Source organism: Genypterus blacodes, unplaced genomic scaffold (assembly GCF_046128005.1).
Source record: "Genypterus blacodes isolate CSIRO-AG114 ecotype Tasmania unplaced genomic scaffold, CSIRO-AGI_Gbla_v1 ptg000021l_1, whole genome shotgun sequence".
Taxonomy (NCBI): Eukaryota; Metazoa; Chordata; class Actinopteri; order Ophidiiformes; family Ophidiidae; genus Genypterus; species Genypterus blacodes.
The window spans coordinates 3192385-3215000 of record NW_027466834.1 but is presented as its reverse complement, the minus strand read 5'-3'; the positions used below and the strand labels follow the sequence as shown (position 1 = coordinate 3215000).

General features: G+C 44.4%; 2 protein-coding genes across 2 annotated transcripts in view; both read right to left on the bottom strand.

Moving 5' to 3' along the window:
* peds1a (plasmanylethanolamine desaturase 1a) overlaps positions 1 to 10156 on the bottom strand; it is a 24798-nt gene extending 14642 nt beyond the window's left edge. The window contains exon 1 of the mRNA XM_076142003.1: positions 9997 to 10156. Coding sequence (XP_075998118.1) covers positions 9997 to 10156 — 160 coding nt within the window. The remainder of the gene's footprint in view (positions 1 to 9996) is intronic.
* Positions 10157 to 13352: 3196 nt separating this feature from the next.
* Positions 13353 to 22616, bottom strand: part of znf423 (zinc finger protein 423) — a 118530-nt gene continuing 109266 nt past the window's right edge. Inside the window, exon 21 of the mRNA XM_076142616.1 lies at positions 13353 to 14321. Coding sequence (XP_075998731.1) covers positions 14292 to 14321 — 30 coding nt within the window. The 3' untranslated portion in view covers positions 13353 to 14291. The remainder of the gene's footprint in view (positions 14322 to 22616) is intronic.

The window sequence follows — 22616 nt, the reverse complement described above, 5'->3', positions numbered from 1 at the left end:
TTAGTTTACAGCATGAGAACATGACAACCGCCCTGATCCAAACTAAAGAGAGGAACTAAACTGATTGAAAGTTTTTACATATTTTCACCGAGTATGTATTATTAGACATATTTTTTAAGATTCAATTTAAATTCAATTCTAAAAATATTTTTATCATGTAAAAGTATCCAATTACAATTACATTTTTACCAACCCATATTAACTATTGAATGAACATGTAGTTCTTACATGTTTATATTGAATCTTGGACCTATTTTGAATGTAATCAAATAAAACTACTTCTAATCTCCCTCTATGTTAATGGAGGTAACCAAGACGCCTCAACTCCTTGCTCCTCTTTCAGCACAGAACAGCTCCATGTTTACCGTCACACCTCCTCCTGCAGTAACAACACAGCACTGAGCCGTCAGCGCTGACAGGGTGTCATCGTGACACACTGACCTCTGACCCCTGACCCCAGGACTCGACCCAACCCAGTTAGACTGAATGTCAGTTTGGACACTCAGGTCTCAGTCCCTGGGAGCCCAGTGGACCCGTTAGGACCTGGACACAAACCCGAGCTGACTGAGTAATGACCTGCTCACTCCACGCCAAAGCAGTGAATCACTATAATGGTGGTAATGTACACACAGGCCCATACATGAAGCTAATGTGTTTACATTAGACTGCATTAACATCATACACACAGCCTGAGTCCATAAAGAGGTTAAGTAGAGCAGCGAGCTCTGTTGTCTCCAAGCTTCATGTGACACCATTTCCTCCACTCTGCCCCAAGGAACACACACACAGAGACACACAGACAGACACACACACACCAAGGGAACAGTACACCAAAATTCACTCTCGCTTTATTTACACACACACACACACACACACACACACACACACTTGTGCGCTCACACACATGCAATGATGCTACAATTAATGGATTTCCTAACATATTGTCACACCCTCATGTCTCACACACATAGTGACACACACAAATGTAGACACTCCATCTCCATCATGCACACACATGAAACACACACACACACACACACACACACACACACACACAGTGCAGGGCCACAGAGCAGTGGGGCGGCTGTCAGGTGATGTGCGTCAGTCGTTGGATCCTCCGGCTCCCTGGTGAGGGGAAGGAAACTAGGACAGGCCTCCGCAGAGCACACACACTCATACACACAACACACACATACACAAGTCCTTGTCCCTCAGGCCATGGCATTGCTGGATATCACACACAGGCAGACACACACACAGGCATATATGTACACACATACAACATATACATGTATAGAGTGAATTAGGCGCCCACACGCACACACACACAAAGAGGCGATCGGACAATGCACTTATACAGCACAGCTACACACACACAACCCCCCCCATCATGTTAAACTCTACAGTACACACACACGCACACCTAGACTGCCAAATTTAAAGAGATAAACTTGCGCGCACACACACACACACACACACACACACACACACACACACACACACACACACACACACACACTCTTAGGGCCAGAGTAGTGCACTCATTAATATCATTCTGACAACAACTGGCTCCCTGGCAGCCCCTCTGCCATCGCTCACCCAGCAGCCCCCCCGCCTGCGAGCGTGCATGTGGGTGTGCACAGGGATTTAACCTGGGCGGAGCCGGGGGAGGGGAGCGAGGGGTGCTAATAGGCTGAAATTAATCAACGCCGGCTGATTCGCTGTCTGGGGAGTGAGTGGCGGGCAGTGGGCAGGCAGGCAACACGGCCTGAATACTAATGGACCCAGAGAGAGAGAGAGAGGCAGAGGCTGAGGCCCTTTACCTTCATCCTCCTTTCTTTCTCTTTCCGCTTACACCAAACAGAGTGAGGGGCCGTGATGCCGTATGTCACACACACACACACACACACCCACACACATGCTCCTTTTACATGAAGCGCCTCTTCCAGAGCAGAGATATGCATGGAAGTAAGTGGGAGGCCATGGAGCATCTGTAGCCGTCTGCCATCCAGACATGCTCATGGAAAAGTAGTGAGTCCCCAAAATCATGTTTAACCGCAGCATAACGCACGCACAAGCACACACGGTCACACACGCGCACACACACACAACAGCACTGCCATTACAGTGAAGTGTTACTACTTCTATATATAATTAATACATTTAATTTGATATTGAAGAACAAAATGAGTTCCCAGTCCTTCACCCTGACTCTGCTGTGCACAAGTCTCCATGACAACCACAGATGTGCGAGCAAAAGAGTGATTGTCATGTATTGATCGTATGTGATTTAACAAACGCATCACTGATCTCTTAGTACCACGACAACAGCAACAACAACACTTATATCAGATAAGCGAGACACATGACTTCATACATTAGGAACATGGCTGCTCTTCCTCTGCCGGGAGCGTCTATGAGATCCAGAATATTCCCAGAGAAGAGAGAACACATTTTATCTCTCCATCCGCCAGCATCTGTGAGTCTCTCTGTGTGTTTGGTTTGGAGGCAGAAAAACGAAATATAGGGGATCATTACTCCAAATGTTGGATATTAACTTTTTCAAGCAAAAGGCTGATATGTTTGTCTGTATGATGCTTTGTTTGTGACACAACTGTGCAGACTGATCCACCTGAGGACACCTGAACGCCTCTCTGGCCACGGGACTGACCCAGAATATTTCAATAGATACATTACATTAAATCTGATACATTTAAAACTAGTGATATCAGAGAAAACGTGAAATATTTAAAAATACAAACATGATAAACCAATACACACTGCATGACATTTTTCATATATGTGAAGACATTTGAGCATGTGTGTGACGCTGTTATGTACAGTGTTACGCAGGTTTGACTGTATAGACAGAACAGTAGGTAGGACACGCAAACTTTAAGGGCACATACACAGAGAGAGAGAGAGAGAGAGAGAGAGAGAGAGAGAGAGAGAGAGAGAGAGAGAGAGAGAGAGAGAGAGAGAGCAAAACGCGTGAGGCAGCTGCACTGACACACTGAAAAGCCACCGACAGAGAATCTGACACAAAGAGCCTCACACACACTTTGAACGACAGCTTGTTAGCAGCTCAAAGAGACGGTCAGAGCCGCAACACACCACCGAACACTCATTCACAGGGCCGTATAGAGGATGATACTGCATGTATGAACACAGCACACACAGCTCTTACACTCTTCTAATTCTCTCTCTCTGTCTCTCTCCTGGTTTGCTCTCAGCAGACCGTCTTTAGATGGGACTTGGGGAAAGTGAAAAAGAGAGAGAAATGGAGACATGTGGGTGTTAAAAGTGGGTCACATGCGAAGAGAGACAAGGGAGGGAGACAGAGAGAGAGGTGAGAGAGTGACAGAGGGATGATGACGAGAGAGAGAGAGAGAGAGAGAGAGAGAGAGAGAGAGAGAGAGAGAGAGAATTCCCTGGTTCCTGCGGAGTGGATCAGTCATAGGCCTCTTTTTCCTTTCATCTGATCTCAGTGGACAACCCAACTTGGGACACACACACACACACACACAATGGCACAAAACACAGACAAGCAAGGAAACACACACAAAACTAATGCAAAGTGCTTACATACACACATACTACAACAAATTATGGGCTTCCTAAAGACACAAACACACACACACACACACACACTGTTGAAGCAAACATTTTACATGACCTTGCACATACAGGATATTTTGGAGATAATTTTTACACAAAAAGAGGGGAAAAGGAGAGAGAGATAGAGAGAAGGAAGGTTGTACTATTATAACTATTGTTGTTGTTAAACTTTATACATAGACCCTGAGGTAATGTAGGCAATATGAGGTACAAGTAGATTGACATTGAAACAGCCGGAAGCCACAGCCACTGGAGGTTGTGAGAACATGGCACAGTAGTGTGGAGGCAGAGTTCAGGATGAAGAGTGGCTCACTTGTGTGTATGTGTCTATTGTATACTACCTGTGTTTGTGTATTGAATGATTAAATGATTAAAAATAATTAAACATTTTGAAAAAACAATAAATCCCAAACATTAAAATAATAAAAGAACAAAGATAGATAATAAATTGAATAATTGGAAATAATTACATTTAAAATTTTTGTATCCATTTGCAAAAAATATCTCAATCAAATAATGATCTATGTGGAAATAAAACAAAGTCTCTTTATGGGTCTGCAGTTTAAGCAGAAATGTCAACACAATTTTCAAATTTCATCAATCTGAGGAGCCTTTTTGTGTTCAACAACAGAGAAATGAGCAAATACACAATGATGTCAAATATAAAACACTGGTTTGTTATGATTTGTGCCTGATGAGTTTATTTATCATGTCAGCTTCACACACACACACACATACACACACACAATTTGGAACAGCTACGTCCTGTGATTCTGCTGACCGTTGCATCTCTATCGCCCACACCGTGCATATTGTACACACTCTGGGGTCTCGCACACAGACACAGACACAGACACACACACAGGTCAAAGTCAAGTGCTGTTACTCTCTTGGCTCATATGCCCAAATAAGATTTGATCCCTGACCTTTATGACCGTAGGGTGGACAGTTCAGGGAGTGAGTACGTGTACGTGTATCTGTGTGTGTCTGTGTGTGTATTTTAATCCTCACATTTCAAACACTTCTGCCAAGTCTGCACTTTGATGGCACCGTGGTTTTTACGAGACAAATTCCAGTCGGTCAAATGTCATGAGGACACCATGTCACTCTGCTAAGAATATATTACTGCAAAATGGGCCTGAGAAGTCGTTTGTTCACCTCTGGACACCCTCATCATCCTCATCATCCTTTGCACACTGAGACTGAAGTTAACTCAGTTTTAGGTTTTGCCATTTGTAGTCAGAACAGCTTCAGATATGATCAGATTCCTATTTCTTATACAGAGAGACTTCCTGCTTACTTATCTCCATTATGAATTCTACCTGTCATCAATGGACTCGCCCTGTTCTGTTGTTATGGCGACAGGGCTGTGGACTTTGGAGAAAGCAGCAAACTCAACTCGAGCAGTGGAAAGACACATACTATTATAACACATACACACAGTTTTCTAGCTGGATAACTGTCACATTACACCTCAGATACACTGACAGTAATCAATATGATATCCTGTCCTCTTGTATTCAAGCTGCACCTGCCACAGGAAGTTGACTTCAGATTGGATTTCACCATGGCAACCTTTATTTAATATAAATACACACAATCTAAAATGTACAAAATGCTGTGATTTACATGAAGTCTAAGCCAGCTCCCGAGCTTCCTGTCAGATCAGATCCCACACACTGACGGTCTAAGTTGTGTCCTCCATGTGACACACAACTAAACACATTGATACATTTAGTTATTAGTTATTGTTGGACATTTTTCCCAACATATGAGCTGTTCTGTCCTAAATGATTAAACAGGCAGCAGCAACTTGTTGGTTTCATGAAGATCAGATATGAAAGCTCATCTTTTATGTGTGTTTAATGGGAGCAAGTCTGATATATGAGCCTGCGTCAGGAGTCAGACTGATGAGGAGGAAGATGAAGATCACTATCGCTCTCCAGATAGCTTACAGGCGCTGACAACAGATCCTCAAGGGTAACTGGAGACACGGCACACACATAACACAACACACACAGGCACAGTTAGACAACAAGGTTCATCCTGCTCACATGAGCCGACTAGGATGTTGGTAAGAGATACATGAGGAAAGGAAAGGAAAGGAAAGGAAAGGAAAGGAAAAAGTGTGGGCCATGATCATTCCGACACATGTGAGGGGCAGAAGACAGACGAGTTCCGGTCTGCATAGAAGGGAGTAAGGCATCCTGGAGGAGGAGGAGCAGAGGCAGAGGGAGATGCGTCCAGCTGTTTGTCCGTCTCAGCTTTGCCGTAATGAGGTCGTGTTTGGCCCTATGGAGCCTCATCTAACTTCTCCAAACTCTTAACAAGCCAGACTGCTATTTAGATTGACCTCCTGCCGGCGCTGATCCGGACCCGCAGCACTCGGCGCAGAGCAGCGTGACGCTCCCTTAAATGGACACTGACATTTGGAATGTGAGGTGTTTATTTGTCTTTAACAGATCCTTGTCAGCATGTGGGAAACATTTGTGTCTCTTAAGTTTCGGTGAAATGGCCCGACAGCATTGTTAGTGTTCCTGAGCATATCGGACACTCGCAGCCTGCTGAGCACTTTGGCTCACATGAGGAAAGCTTGGAAGTCATTTGGAAATTTTGCCTGGTGATATAAAAAAAAATATCTAATATTCTGCTCTATGATGAAGACACACACACACACACACACACACACACACACACACTGGGATAGTCTGAGTTATAGGCAGAGAGGTTGATCCAGCTCTCTATTAAAATGAAGCAATTTGACAGTTACACCACATTAAATAGTCTGTGTGGAGTCTGTGAACGATTACAAGGAATAACTTGATTAATTTAATAGACTTAACATTTCCAAATAATCAAGGTCTATGGCAGCAACAATTCTGATTAACTGTCTTTAACATTGAGCCCACACACACACACACACGCACTAAAAACAACATTAGAGCACCAACATCAACTTTTCCTCATTTCACACTAAGGAACCAGGACTCAATTCTTCGTCCTCCTGCATTGTTCAGTCCATCCTCATCCATCTATATACTGTACTTCACACTGTGAGCTCCATTAGTTCCATAGGCTTCATCATGATTCGTGAGGTACAGGTGGAATGAGACACTTGCATTAGGATTGTCACATCTGAGCTCTGTGTCCACTCAGCACGTGTGTGTGTGTGTGTGTGTGTGTGTGTGTGTGTGTGTGTGTGTGTGTGTGTGTGTGTGTGTGTGTGTGTGTGTGTGTGTGTGTTAGGGTTAGGGTTTCTACAGGATGAGGAGATGGATGCTGGGCTTCATCTGTTCACACACTCACATACCATCTATCCAAACATCCTATGAACACATAAGGGACTAATGACACACACACACACACACACACTCACTCACACACACACACACACACACACACACACACACACACACACTTGCTAGTCTTCACTCTGAGGTCCATATCCCTTTTCTGATCATGCAAACGGAGCAATAGTGCAGTTTGTTTTTAACCCACTAAGCATTCAAATGTTTACTTCTTTCCTGCCAATATTACTAATGTTAATTAGCTTGTGCTGTGATGGAGGAATTAATGAAAACACATAATAAACCTCATCTCCCCTGGCGCCTCGTCATCAGCTTGTTTTTTAAGTTTAATTAAGCAAAATGATCCACAGCAACAACATATGTCTGACAGGTGTTTTGTACGTGTGTGTGTGTGTGTGTGTGTGTGTGTGTGTGTGTGTGTGTGTGTGTGTGTGTGTGTGTGTGTGTGTGTGTGTGTGTGTGTTTGTGTATGTGTGCCTGCATTGGTAGGCTTGTACATGCATGTATAATGCATGCGTTGTCTGGCAGTAGATTACATACACACACACACACACACACACACACACACACACACACACACACACACACACACACACACACACACACACACACACACACACACACACACACACACACACACACAATCTAAACGTTATCTCTATGATGTAGCATCTCTGAATATCAGTGTGGATTCAGTCCCATATATAGTGAAGGCGACTCCTTCATCCATTGAGTCTAAATATGGGACCGCCGGTCTCACAAACTTCCACTGAACTGAAGTGTGTTCCAGCTTCTTTCACCAGGCAGGTCAGCTGACTCACCTGTTACCTAGGGATCCTGACTCTCTAAACACTAAGACCACACAACTGGATGGACATGGTGAAAAAGCCTTCATTTCTCTGATAATCGTTCTTGTTAAGGCCAGAGGCAAATTCAGATGTTCAGTGAGCTGGTCAGGCTAAGACGGCTGAGTCGGGGAGCACAGGTTCCTTTCAGACGAGGTTCAGGGAGAGAAAGGCTCAGTTTGTTGTTCCCCTTCACCCCATTGTAACCCAACTTACCGTTTAATACTGAGCAGAGCAGCTGGAGAGGAGACGTGACATCAAACAGCAGTAGAAGAATAATGTAATAAGATGAATACACTTAAAATAAATGATTCATTTCAAAAAGAGGCTGAGGAAGGCCGATGCCCACTAGCTCATTGTTTCCACTCTGAACAAAGGTCAGGGTCGACTGACATCATTAACGACTGTGACATCATTCATGAGGCCATTCATGCTCCCATCTCACACTCTGGTTAATGCAAATGAAAAATAAAAAATGTAAATGAAGGGAAAACCACCCAAAAGATAAGAGCTGCAGCTGTGATGAACAACACAGAGGCCCTGGACTATTTAAGCTTTGATCACTAAGTATGAGTGCAAGTAAAAGAGAGAGTGCAGATGGAACACCTGATGAAGGAGAGGAGAGGAGAGGAGAGGAGAGGAGAGAGGAGAGGAGAGGAGAGAAGAGAATCCTGCAGGTGATTGCTCCAGACCGTGAGGTAGCAGCTTGTAGCAGGAGTACCAACAGTAACAGTGACATGCAGCCTACATGTCAGTGTGGCCCTCAGTGGCCCTCAGGCTCCACAGGACTGATTACTTTGATTTTGCCATGCAGGTTACAGTCCAGCAGTCAGATCAGACAACAGGTGAGTTCAGGCTGGCAAGGGACGGGACCGGAGGATCACAGCTGGACACCATCACACACACATACTGTATATATGACACCTATACCAGCTGATAGCTTATACCAAGGATATTGATTTAACTGATTTAACTTCAATAACATAAGAAGCTGCACACTGCTGAGAACAGCTGTGAACATGGGATGTGTGATAAAACCTAACTGGTAGAAATCTGTACATGCTCCGGATTTGCCTGTAGAGATATAAAGTGTGCTGCATGTATTCAACACAATTCACTACTGTTACCATGATGACAACCAATAAAAACATGATGTTTTTGCTTCCCATCAATGCCACAAAGAGAAGGTGTATTTACGAGAGGAGGTGACTAACTGGAGACAGCTGCTGGTATCAGAGTCTGAGTTCATATGTAACATGTTCTCTGTTCTGATAATTGCAGAATTCAAAAGTTTCAAACTATTGTCCAAACTATTCCAACAACTTTTAGCAGCATGTAAAACTGCTACAACTTTGGCAAATACATATAAACAAACATTATGAAGCGGCATCATGGGAAGGTGGAGCATCGTCTAGGGATTAGAAGGTTGCTGGTTCCATTCCAGACTCCTAGAGTGCATGTCAAAGTGCTTCTGAGCAAGTCATGAACCCCCAACTACTCCTGATGGTCATGGTCTGTACCTGACATCAGTATGGATGATGAATGTGAGGTCATTGTGAAGCAAGTACATGGTACATTTTATGGAGTAAAACGGCCCGTTAGGTGAACAATCTATTGCTGTGTGAGGAATATTGCTGGTTTATGCAGGTTTAGTTAAAGGGAGGGGGAATCTCAAAATTATGGCATGAAATGATACTTTTACTTTAGAGTATCTGCATGAAATCAAGAGGTCTTTAAAGAATATTTTTTTAATCTTTTAAGGAAAAGGTGACTGACCTGCACTCCATCAGCACCTTAGGGTTAATTAGAACTCAGTCATGGTGTTTTGGCTGAATTTGTCTTCCAAAATCTATGGTATCATGTCCTCACGTCCATATAGTGTTGGCCAACATTCCAATGATTAAAAATAGAAAACTCAAACTGGATATGAGACCTTAAAGGAGCTTCTTGTGTGTAGTAATTTACTGCATCTTACATGAGCAGTACTGATTGACTGTAATGTGGGTCATTTAGATATATGTAACTTATTACACAACATACAGAACAATTGAACCTATATTTTATATCAGCATCATCATCAGCATCATCATCATCATCATTATCATCCGTGTCAGATGGTCTGAGGTCTCTGAGGCTCAGGCCTCCGCTGACGCCTCAAGTCTCTGCTCAGTTACCAACAAATGAGCGACAATTATCAGCAACAGCGTCTGAACATCCGTCCTTACCTGGAGAGTAGAGCCCGGCGAGCTGTCGGGCCCCGGCGTGCTGCGGTCCCCAGCGGGGCGCAGGGCTTCGTGCGGCCGCCCCGTGCTCATTCCCGTTCGGATCTTCCTCCGCCATGGACCCGTGCATGATGTCGGTCTCGGAGAGGAGGGACGCCGCCATAACTCCTGCCCGCCTGAGCAGCCCAGCTTTGGTTTTTCAGCTAAGACACATTAATTATAGATGCGCCTCGGTATTTGGTGGTAGGCTGGCCGGTGGTGCTGTTGTGGAGGCTCGCTGAGGGAGGGAGGGAGGGAGGGAGGCTGATGCGATGCTAGCTGCTGGACCGGAGCGGCAGCCTCGGTACCTACCACCCGGAAACACACGCGGAGCTGCGCCGCGTTCACCGGGTTTCTGCTGCAGGGAGGAACCGCCGTCAACGTTTATACACCTGGATCATATATGTGACCACAGTGCGCTTTTGTGCCATGTGCTGTTATTATATGAATTAAATTAAACTTATATCAAGTCTGTATCGTGTACACCTGTCACGTCAGAAGTTAGGGACCGTCAATAAAGTACAAACCCCAATTCCAATGAAGTTGGGACGTTGTATAAAACGTAAATAAAAACAAAATACAATGATTTGCAAATCCTCTTCAACGTATATTCAATTGAATACACTACAAAGATATTCAATTTTAAAACTGATAAACTATTGTTTTCTTGCAAATATTCACTTGCAAATATTCATTCATTTTGAATTTGATGCCTGCAACACGTTCTCATTCTTGCTTGATGTACAACTTCAGTTGCTCAACAGTCCAGGGTCTCCGTTGTCGTATTTTGCGCTTCATAATGCACCACACATTTTCCATGGGAGACAGGTCTGGACAGCAGGCAGGCCGGTCTAGTACCCGCACTCTTTTACCACGAAGCCACGCTGCGTTGCTTGGATGGCAGCATATGTTGCGCCAAAACCTGTATGTACCTTTCAGCATTAATGGTGCCTTCACAGATGTGCAAGTTACCCATGCCTTGGGCACTAACACACACCCATACCATCACAGATGCTGGATTTTGAACTTTGCACTGATTACAATCCGGATGGTCCTTTTTCTCTTTGGCCCGGAGGACACGACGTCCATGATTTCCAAAAACAATTTGAAATGTGGACTCGTCAGACCACAGCACACTTTTCCACTTTGCGTCAGTCCATCTCAGATAAGCTCGGGCCCAGAGAAGCCGGCGGCGCTTCTGGGTGTTGTTGATATATGGCTTTCGCTTTGCATGGTAGAGTCTTAACTTGCACTTCTAGATGTAGCGACGAACTGTGTTAACCGACGATGGTTTTCTGAAGTGTTCCTGAGCCCACGTGGTAATATCCTTTACAGAATGATGTCGGTTTTTAATGCAGTGCCGCCTGAGGGATCGAAGGTCACAGGCATTCGATCTTGGTAGTCGGCCTTGCCGCTTACGTGCAGAGATTTCTCCAGATTCTCTGAATCTTTTGATGATATTATGGGCTGTAGATGACGAAATCCCTAAATTCCTCGCAATTGTACGTTGAGAAACGTTGTTCTTAAACTGTTGGACTATTTGCTCACGCAGTTGTTCACAAAGTGGTGACCCTCGCCCCATCCTTGCTTGTGAACAACTGAGCCTTTCGGGGACGCTCCTTTTATATCCAATCATGACACTCACCTGTTTCCAATTAACCTGTTCACCTGTGGAATGTTCCAAACAGGTGTTTTTTGAGCATTCTTCACTTTCCCAGTCTTTTGTTGCCCCTGTCCCAGCTTTTTTGGTTTATTTACATTTTACACAACGTCCCAACTTCATTGGAATTGGGGTTTGTACAAGTATAGTGAAAGGCGACTTAATTTAACAGATTAACCGTCCAGCTACGTGACTTCATAACGTGACTCTCCGCTGTGTGTGTGCATGTGAGAGTGTGTGTTGTTTTGTATAGTTATGGTGTTGAGTTAAAGCTGAATCCACATTATAACAAGTGACAGATAAACCCTTACCTCTGCACAAACACACTTCCACTGTGCGTCGAGTTAGTCATGATTTCTTTGGAAATTCCATTGACTAGATTATTTGTGACACCTGAATAACAGGTTTTTACTTACTCTTATTTATTATTTTTCTTCTAGACTAACAAATAACTTCAAATGCAGTGTTTGTATTGTACAGCACAGACCAAAACGTTAAACTTTATCTCGTCTTATTTTAACCAGACTGAATGAATTTGGAATTTGTAAGGAAACTAACTCTAATTGTGGTTTCAGGAACAAAATTCGATATCTGATCCGTAGAGTAGAGTTGCTGCAGATCATAGGAAAGTTTTTGGTCTCTGCATGGTCCCAGTTGTCTGAACATAACCTCATAATCCACAACTACATGTAGATGATTTCATCCATGTTACTCCATGTAAAGGTTATAGTGCTACAATGCAGCTGGAATTATCAGTGATTATCAGTGAACACACACGCACACATACATGCATATACTGTATACTGTATGCTGTGAGGGAGATAGCTGATAAAAAAGTGAACTATACAGTATATATTCTTACTATACTATACAGTATATCCTTTCTAACAATTAGTCTGGTCCTCATTCATAAAAACAGATAGACAAAAAAAAAATCGAGTTTAAATTTCAAAGTGTTGCTAAAAATGACAATCACCATTTACTTATTTGAAATGTAATTTATACTCTATGATTAATATGGCAACACAATTAAAAGCAGCTCCAAAGGGGAAACGTTGGCCTGGTTTGTCTCCCTTGAGAGAGAGTCTAGTTGTGGTTTCCGTGATGGATCAGATGCTGAGGTACTGAACCTTCTGTTGCTGCTCACACTAGTGAACACTGACAGTGAGATCATTTAGTGGAACACCGTGATGGACACAACGCCAAGTCTATGCATCCATATACCTGATGGAGTGTATGGAGAATGAAATGACTCAATATTTTGTCATGCACAATTTCATCATCAAATATGAATTTTGGTATATTTATAGAAGTTTTGGTAGGTCAATGGACATCTATTCTATTTTCTTCTGTAATTGTTTTTGCATGTTTAAGGATTTGGTTGGTCTTCATGTATGTATATTTGAACTGTTCAGCATTAGTTTAGCTGAATGATACAAATACATATTCAATCCTGTAGCCTTCAGATTTTGTGCCTCATGATCAAAATGAGAGATAAAGATAAAGATGGAAAAAACATTATAAAATAAAGATAAAATCTGATATGATCTGCAATTCTTTCTTTTTCGTGTTGCATTTGAATATTTGCACAAATACACACACACACAGAACTGAACAGTCTTCTCTCACAATAAATGCACATCACACAAGAAGTCTCTTTATTTGTCATTTATTTATTTATCTTTTTTTGTCTGTACTAGATTATTGCAATCTGGTTAATTCACATTTAAAAAGCATTGTCATTGACCAGACGCACTGAAATTGATGATATTCATTTTTACAATAACCATTATAGGCCCCATAGAGACTGGAAAACCCAATCCAAACAAAAAAAGAAACATCTGTATGATTTTCTGCACTTTATTTTGTTTGATGTCTTTTTTCATCGTAATTACAAAAAGGAAAAATATATATATAACAATAATCATAAAAAGGAGATTTTGGGAGGGAAACTCAGGAATATTACGACTGGCAAACGATCACGACACAGCACGAGTACCTACATACAGCCAGAAACCAAAAAAAAGTACAAAAATGTAACTGAGAAGAAGAAGAAAAAAAATAGCGCATATGTGCAGAAAAAAAAAAGACGAGAAGTTGGCACCTATAAAGCTGAATACAATAAACAAACTGAGGGGCAGCAAAGTGAAGCATTCTCCTACAATCTATTAAAAAAAACAAAAAACTAAGGATGTTGTCTTCCTTTTTTTCTTTTCTCTTTGTTAAAAAAAATATGCATGACCTGGGGAGTGATGGGAGAAGGAGCGGAGGAGAGGGGGGGGGGGGGGGGTGGGGGGGTGACTGGCAGGGACAATAAAAAATACTGCAAGTACAATACCTTTTTTACTCCTTTCCCCTTTCCATCATTCTTCTCTTAGCGTTTCTCTCACCCACTCTTTCCTTTCTTTTTAATAGCATATTCCATTAATATTCCTTCTCCTGCTGCTCCTAATAGCCGCACCCAGTGGCGCGATCGTTAGAGTTTTACATGTGAGTAGCAAATGACACTTTGATTGGCTGTGATGTGGAGATGGGGGTCCCCCGCCGGCTCCGGGTCGGGGGCCCCGGCTGAGCCGAGAGATCCTGCCGGGCCCCGGTCTCACTGCGCGTGCTGACTCAGTGTGTGGTTCTGGAGAGAAAGGGAGAGAGGGAGAGAGAAAAAGTGAGAACACATGATGAGAGAAATAATGGGCTACGTGAGCGTGGAGCTTTTCCACTCACCGCCCCCCCCTAACCCCACCCCACCCCCCAAAACAGCACAGAAGAGACCAGGAACAGCAGAGAAGAGAAGAGAAGAGAAGAGAAGAGAAGAGAAGAGAAGAGAAGAGAAGAGAAGAGAAGAGGCTGAACTAATGATAAATGGAACAAATGTGATGAGGGACAAGACGACCGAAGACAATTAAACAGGGAAAACCAGAACAGCCCAGACAAGGAAATAAAGGAGAAGAATGTGTGAGGAAGAAAGATTCAACAAAAGAAAAACGACATGAGATGGAAGGAGAGAGGCAGAGAGACGACAGCATGATGTCATGATACAGATGCTGAGTCAAACTGCAGGGGGGGAAACGCTGGGAACGGAGGGAGAACGTGTTTTGTAATGTTGGAGAGAACTGGAGAGAATATATACTTGTGAAATATTTAAGTGTATCTGTGGGGTAAACTGTATAAACACACACACACCCACACACACACACACACACACAGTGACACCTGTGTGTGTGGACAGACAGACACACAGTCCCAGATCCAGTCACCGAAATAAAACAGAAGTGAATGAATCATCTTGCTCTTGTTCTATGTGTTTATTTAGATGTGAGGCAGCAGTGTGTGGTTTCATTCTGTGATTAATATTTTACAGATGGCCTCCGTACCTCTGAGACCTCTTCACACACGCCTCTCCAAAGACAGCAGCAGCTCTGCGCGTCAATACATAATCACATCGCTAAAAACACCTTTATCACAATTAAAATTCACAGCAGCAGTAAGAGCACGAAGGGAGACGGAGGCACCGGCAAAACCTCCATTCACACAAACACACACACACACACACACACACGCTCGATAATTAACTTAAATTAACTAAATACCTACATACATAATCGGATATTAACAAGCTCATACATGAAACAAGTTTTAGAGAAAATGTGTCAAAAACAAGAGTGCAATCATTCACACACGCACACGCACACGCACACACACACACACGGCCCCCTGAATCAGCTGAAGCAAGGCACTGCAGTCATGATGATCTGGATTTGTTAGTTTGGAATTTAGCAAGCGCCACATGTAAAGATGTATGTGTGAGTGTGTGAGTGTGTGTGTGTGTCTGGAAGATGGACGGATGAGTGTGTGTGTATCACAGATATTTCCAATAGGATGCTTCCGTTCTCCAACTCAACTCAGTTTCCCCAGATTGCACAGTAAATACACATGCATGCAAGTGTCTCTCTCTCTCTCTCTCTCTCTCTCTCCCCCCCTCCCTCACGTACAAATTCCCTCTGAAATCTTTCCAATCATCCCTGTTCCTTCACACATACACACTCTTGCATACACACACAATTCCCAGTGGCATTTCCCCAATCAACACCCACTCACACACACACACACACACACACACACACACACACACACACACACATACACACACACGCACCCTTCACCCCCTCTAAAAGCAGCTTTCTCAGATTAGTCGCCCTCTCTCACACAGACAGGCCCCTCTGCATAAAGGAAAAAAAATGTTACAAAAAGGAACAGCTGATAGTGGGATGAAGAAAGAGGAGGGGATGAAGAGAACACAGGGCGGAGAGGGGAGGGGCCAGAAATGTGAAGGATTATATGTGGCATGGGGTTGATAAATACTTATTTGTCTTTCTGCGGCCCTTATCTTGTCGTGCATGTTTTGTTCAACACTTTGTGGATGTGTGTGCGTGTGTGTGTGTGTGTGTGTGTGTGTGTGTGTGTCAGAGACAGAGGGAATATGTGTGTGAGAATGTCTGTCACTCAGCTTTAGAGTCCTAGCTAGACTGTCCAGGGGAAAACAAAGGGTATTAGTGCCTAACACACACGCACGCACGCACAAGAGCCCCTTTTGCACACACACACACACACACACACACGGAAATGAGAACGATAATGAAGAGAAAAGACATTGGAAAAGAGGTGTCTGGGTGTGTGTAGGCCTCTCTAGTGAGGAAGTAGATCTCATTGGGAGCTACTGACCCCATTATGTGAAAAAACTCTCTCTCCCTCTGTCTCTCGCTCAGTCTGTTGTAGTTCCTCTCTCTACCAAAAGAGGTCAGGCTAATTCCTTTATAATTCCTGGGGAGGAGGGAGGGAGATTCCGTCCAGTCCCCTACATGTCCATCCTTTTGTCCTGACACACGTATCACATGACCCAGAGACCCCCCCCCCCCCACAAACACACACACACATGCACAATCACCATTACAATATAAGTAAAAAAAAGGGGACTGGGATGAGAAAGTAATGTGAGCCAGTGATGAGGGACTGGAAAAAGGAGTGAAGGATGAGAGGTGGTAGGAAGGAAGGAAGGAAGGAAGGAAGGAGGGAGAGAGTGAGGGTGTGTGTTTTCCCTCAGGTTCTGGGGGTCCTGCTGCTGCTGCTGCTGTATTGATCTGTAGACGGAGCGAGGGATGGATAGGAAGGACAGAGGAGGAAGAGGGAGAGATGGAGGAAGGGAGGCCGCGGTCAATCCCTGGAGAAGCACACAGCACTGCAGTGGATGACTGGAAATAGCCCAGAGAGAGAGGAGGAAGGAGGGAAGGAAAGAAGGGAGGGACATGGAAATGAGAGAAATGAGACAAGGCAGCACTGTAATGGACAGGTGGATGACAGGCCGCCCCACACACACACACACACACACACACACACACACACACACACGCACACAAGCACACACGCACACACACACACACACACACCACTTCTACTTAATTTACATTGTTGTTGGTAGCTCAGTATTGATTATGCTGCATTGCAATCAATCAAAAGTGTGTGTGAGTGTGCAAGTGTGTATCAATCTCCTCTACAACATGGTAATTGATATATTCTGCTGAAAAAAGGCTGAAAGGAGGAGGAGAGGAAGCAATCAGCCCATTTTAGGAAAAGCCAGTGGTTTCATATTTAGTATTAAAATAGAATAGAATCAATGTCATTTTATTTTGGGCTTTTTACAGCAGGATATGACAAAAATGAAGCCATATCCCAATGTACAGGCATGTGTGTGTAAATGCTGATCCTGATGATGGTTCTGTATATTAAGCTGTTCCACTCTATGTGCTGATTGTTGTGTACAATCGACTTTCTAAATAAATGATCATCAACTAAATGATCATCATTGTTGTTCTTGTGTGTGTTTGTACTGTGAGTTTAGCAGATGTGCATGTGTGCGTGTGTGCGTGTCTGTGTGTAGAAAGAAAAGCCCATCTTCCAGGCCAGACCAGTCGATACAGCGGCCTGTCATTGTTTTTCCTAAACTGCTTAGAAAGAGCGAGGCTAAAGCCTGCAGAGCCAGGGGCCCTGGGGAAATATGCCTTGTCGCATTACACACACACACACGCACACAGAATCACACACACACACACACACACAGAGCCAGACAAATGCGAGCACACGTGCGCGCACACACACACACACAGCAATGCTTTCACAGATGTACAGATTTATGGCAAAGAGCGTGGACATTCAGAGACAATGCCAGGAAAGAATGCAATGACCATTACACACAACCTATCATACACGCAAGCTCACACACACACACACACACACACACACTCTCATGGGGCAGGGAAGAGAAGGACGACCGAGGGGGAGAGCAGGAAAGACAGAGATAAAAGAATCTAATCTACTTTGTCTCTGCTATCTGCTGCATTACACATGAAAAATGTGTGTGTACATTTCTGTATGTTATAGTGATGCTGTGGGTGGAGGAGTTGGGGTGAAGCGCTGTTGTCACCTTCAATACGAGTGTGTGTGTGTGTGTGTGTGTGTGTGTGTGTGTGTGTGTGGTGAAAGAAAAATAATCTGTCTGTCCTCAAATGGTATAAAGAAGAAACTTAAAAAAATGCAACAAGACGAAAGTGTGTGTGTGAAAACGTGTATAAAGAGATTCGGACTGTGTGTGTGTGTGTGTGTGTGTGTGTGTGTGTGTGTGTGTGTGTGTGTGTGTGTGTGTGTGTGTGTATGTTGAGAACGTATAGTACGAGTGTCAGTATCTGTCGGTACTAGAATTTATGTAGAGTGTGTGTATGTGGGGGTAACTGGAGGCTGTCCAAAGGCACGTGTATGTATCTGTGTGTGTAAGTGTGCTCTGTGTGTGTGTGTGTGTGTGTGTGTGTGTGTGTGTGTGTGTGTGTGTGTGTGTGTGTGTGTGTGTGTGTGTGTGTGTGTGTGTGTGTGTGTGTGTGTGTGTGTGTGTGTGCGCGCCTGCCCCATCTCCACTGCTGTTTTTAACACCGAATGAAAAATCACCTGAGTCGCCTTGTGGTCTTCTTTGGGTTCAGTGTATTTATAGCTCTGAGTTGACACTCTTCCAACAGAGAGTGTGTGTGTGCGTGTGTGTGTGTCTCTCTCCCTCTCTCTGTCTGGAACCAGCAGATGGGCCATCTTAGCCCTCTTCCTCTGCTCCCTGGCTTGTCTTTAGCCCCACCCATCCAGGACAGGATGCTGCCTTGGGAGCAGATCGAAAATAACCCCCCACACACACCCTGTAGACACGAATTCCCTGCTTCCCTTCCACTCTGCCTCTTCTAGGTTTGTCTCTGTCTCTCTCTCTCCATCAATCCGTCTCTCCTCCTATTGACAATGACACATTACACATTATCTCTTGCCTAAACGTCCTCTGTCTTACTTCCTCTTCTGTCTTTCTGCAGTAATGTCAGACTGACCACTCCGGTGGCGTACTCCTCTGTCACGCCCACACCGGGTGAACTCTCTGACCACGTCCTGTTTGGAGTGTGCTCTCCCATGGGGACTTCCCCTCCCCTGTTGCTCATGGTCTAAACAGCCAAGTCTGGACCAGTAAACATACCCAAAATACACTCGCAGCATGAAGGGCACGCACACTTGCACACACACACGGCATGTCAATGGCAAACATACGGCTCTGCGCTGTGAAAGTCAGGGTGCGCTCTTACACAACCTAGGAAGTGACTTCACCTAACACACATGGTGATTCCTGAGCAACCCTCAGTCCTACTGTTTTCCGTGTGTGTGTGTGTGTGTGTGTGTATGAGACACTTGTGACAGAGAAAAATGTACGTACTGAAAACATGAATGATGGCTCTTATATGGATGACAGGTTTCTGCTCATATTCCCAGTCAGATTCAGAATCCACATTATGACAATATAAAGGTAAAATGTCAACAAAACAGTGAATGATTGCTCGTCTCTGTCACACACACAGACACACAACCACACACGCACACGCACAGAGAACCGTGTCCTTGCATTGTGCAGCTGAGTGCCAGATGAGGCCTGGGGGCTCCAGTCAGTACGCAGAAATGGGTGACAAGACACATCCATACATACTGATAGACATGTATGCATACAGATGACACTGATGCACGCGCACACACACAAACACACACACAGTACCACTGCGTGATCAAACCTGGCAGACACATATAAATGAAATGAACATATAAGAGTTACAGGCGAAAAACCCAATGCGGCAGAGCGGACCGGCTTTCTGTGTCACTGTCATGTTACTGCACACGCCTGTTTACCATGAATCCCTAAGAAACCAGCTCCTTCATCACTATGCACCCTGAACTGGCATGGGGGCAAAAAGATGGAGAGAAGGACAGATAGCGTGGGTGGTTATCACTTCAGGCTGAAAGTATGGGGAAATTATTGAACAAATAGATGGAGAGAGGGCAGTGTGTTTTCATGATTCAACCAAAACAACACATGGGATAGGGACAGAATGTGATATTAGGGAAATTATGATTTAGCACCCAAATAATGAACGAAAACATTGAAAATAGCAGGAGACGGGCGTATTGCCCTCCCTGCCCCACTCCCACAGGTGTAAAGGAGGCAGGTGGCGACATCACACAAGTAGCGTGTGATGTGGCAACTTGTAAACGGGTCTCATGTGAACTGTGTCTGTGTATGGGTGTGTTTTGGCAGGGCTGATAGGACGCCACACCATGCAGAGTCTGTCCTGTTCTGTGACACATTGCCTCTGTTCACCTCACACACACGCACATGCACACACACACACACACACACAGTAGAATGACAGGAACATGGTCCAAGCTGTTACACTCCAGGTGCTGGCTCACAGGGTGTAATTCCTCTCTATCTGTCCCTACATCTCTTCATCTTTTTTCTGTGGCTTCATCCGTCTTATTGTTGTTTCCTGTCTCCCTCTCTTACTCCTCCTGCTTTACATCATCGTGTCATGTTGACGTAGCAGCAGTAGCAGCAGTAGTAGTAATGGTAGCCGTTGCAGTGGCATACTTCAAGTCACTATAAAGGTTGTGATATGATGTGTTGCTGCGGTTGTTTCCAAACTTCAATGTTTACTTAACAAATTTGACAAATAAACACAATATATGTGTGTACTCACTAAGATAAACATGACTGAAATGTAGTGCAGTACATCAGCAGTTCAGTACATACACTTACTGAGCATTATGTTTTCGTCCATCAGGATCAGCCAGAGACCCTCCATTGCGCGCTCTCTCTCTCTCTCTCTCTCTCTCTCTCTCTCTCTCTCTCTCTCTCTCTCTCTCTCTCTCTCTCTCTCTCTCTCTCTCTCTCTCTCTCTCTCTCTCTCTCTCTCTCTCTCTCTCTCTCTCTCTCTCTCTCTCTCTCTCTCTCTCTCTCTCTCTCTCTCTCTCTCTCTCTCTCTCTCTCTCTCTCTCTCTCTCTCTCTCTCAAAAACCTTCAAGTCCAGGGATTCATGGAGGCCTGTGTGTGTGTGCGTCTGTGTGTGCGTGTGCGTCTGTGTGTGTGCGTGTGTGTGCGTGTGTCTGTGTCTGTGCCAGGTCCCCATTCTAATAACGGTGTCTCCCAGTGAGCATTGGAGCAGCTGAGTACGCTCCCCTGGAACGCCACAGGGATATACGGATCAAACACACACACACAGACAGACAGACACACACAAACAGCCATGGGGATATATTGACATGGATCAAAGAGTGTACACTACGACTTGACACACACTCACAACCATACTGGCAGACAGACATGGGAGCACACACACACCGATACACAGAGAAAAACCTATTGTCAGTCCAGCCGCATCCCCACCTTTCCATAATTCAGTTAGAGGGAGACAGAGAGCCTCCTGGATTCAGACAAAGACAACATTATTCACAGATACTGCAGACTGCTAAACACAGCTTGTTTCTCACACACACACACACACGCACACGCACACACACACACACACACACACACACACACACACACACACACACACACACCCCTGATCCTAACCACAGGCCCTGGCCAGTCTGACAAGCTATTCACTGCTCGGCATTGACTACCAAAATACGGCTTTTATTCACTGCGTTGGCTTCGAGGGAATAGGCTTCAATATTTGTAATGTTACAAGTAAAGACAGGAGAAACCGGTTGCTGAGGATGTTTGTGGGCTTAAGTTAACACCCACAAAAATAACTTATTTACAGTAAAGTGTTCATGCGTATAACTCAACTTTTCTTGTGAGCAGTTGCAGAAACTTCCTTCACTGTTCGCGATTTCATGAACCGAACCCATGTTTTAGCACATGATTATTGTATTTGTGTCTCTCTTGCTGTTGATTTCTCAACCCTCTCCACTTCTCCCAGTCTTTCAGTTGTCAGTCTATTCACTCATGCTGTCATCCATCCATCATCCTGTGTGTATGCTACATGTACTTATAATTGTGTCTGCAAAGGGTCAGATCCCGGTTGGTCTTTGTGTGCGTGCGTGCGTCCAACCCTCAAATATTCAACACTGCTGGGACGGAGGGAGGGGAAGATCCAGTGGAGGGAATCAACACACCAATACACCAAAGGACCCCTCCCATCCGCCTGCATGTCCATCTCTCCATTCATCTGACCCGCAATCCACCCATCCAGCAGCGTTTAAATATTTACTGGTGCTAAAGGAAAAAGTGTAGAACACCGACGCACACGAAAAAGAAGGGATGATGGGGATCGGGGAGGAGTGCAAGGGTGATGGATGAAGTGAGAAATAAAAGGAAGCATTGAGGGCAGACGCTGCAGTATAGCACCCCCTGGAGGCTTGAAATGAGCATTAAGATCATGAACTCGGAGCGGGTAGAGGCGATAGTGCTGGATGATACAGCACTCAGAACTCAAAATACGTCTACCTGAGGGAAGTAAAGTCTCTCTCTCTCATATATGAACTGTCTAACAGTAGTTAAGTGTACCTATTTCTGTAGTCT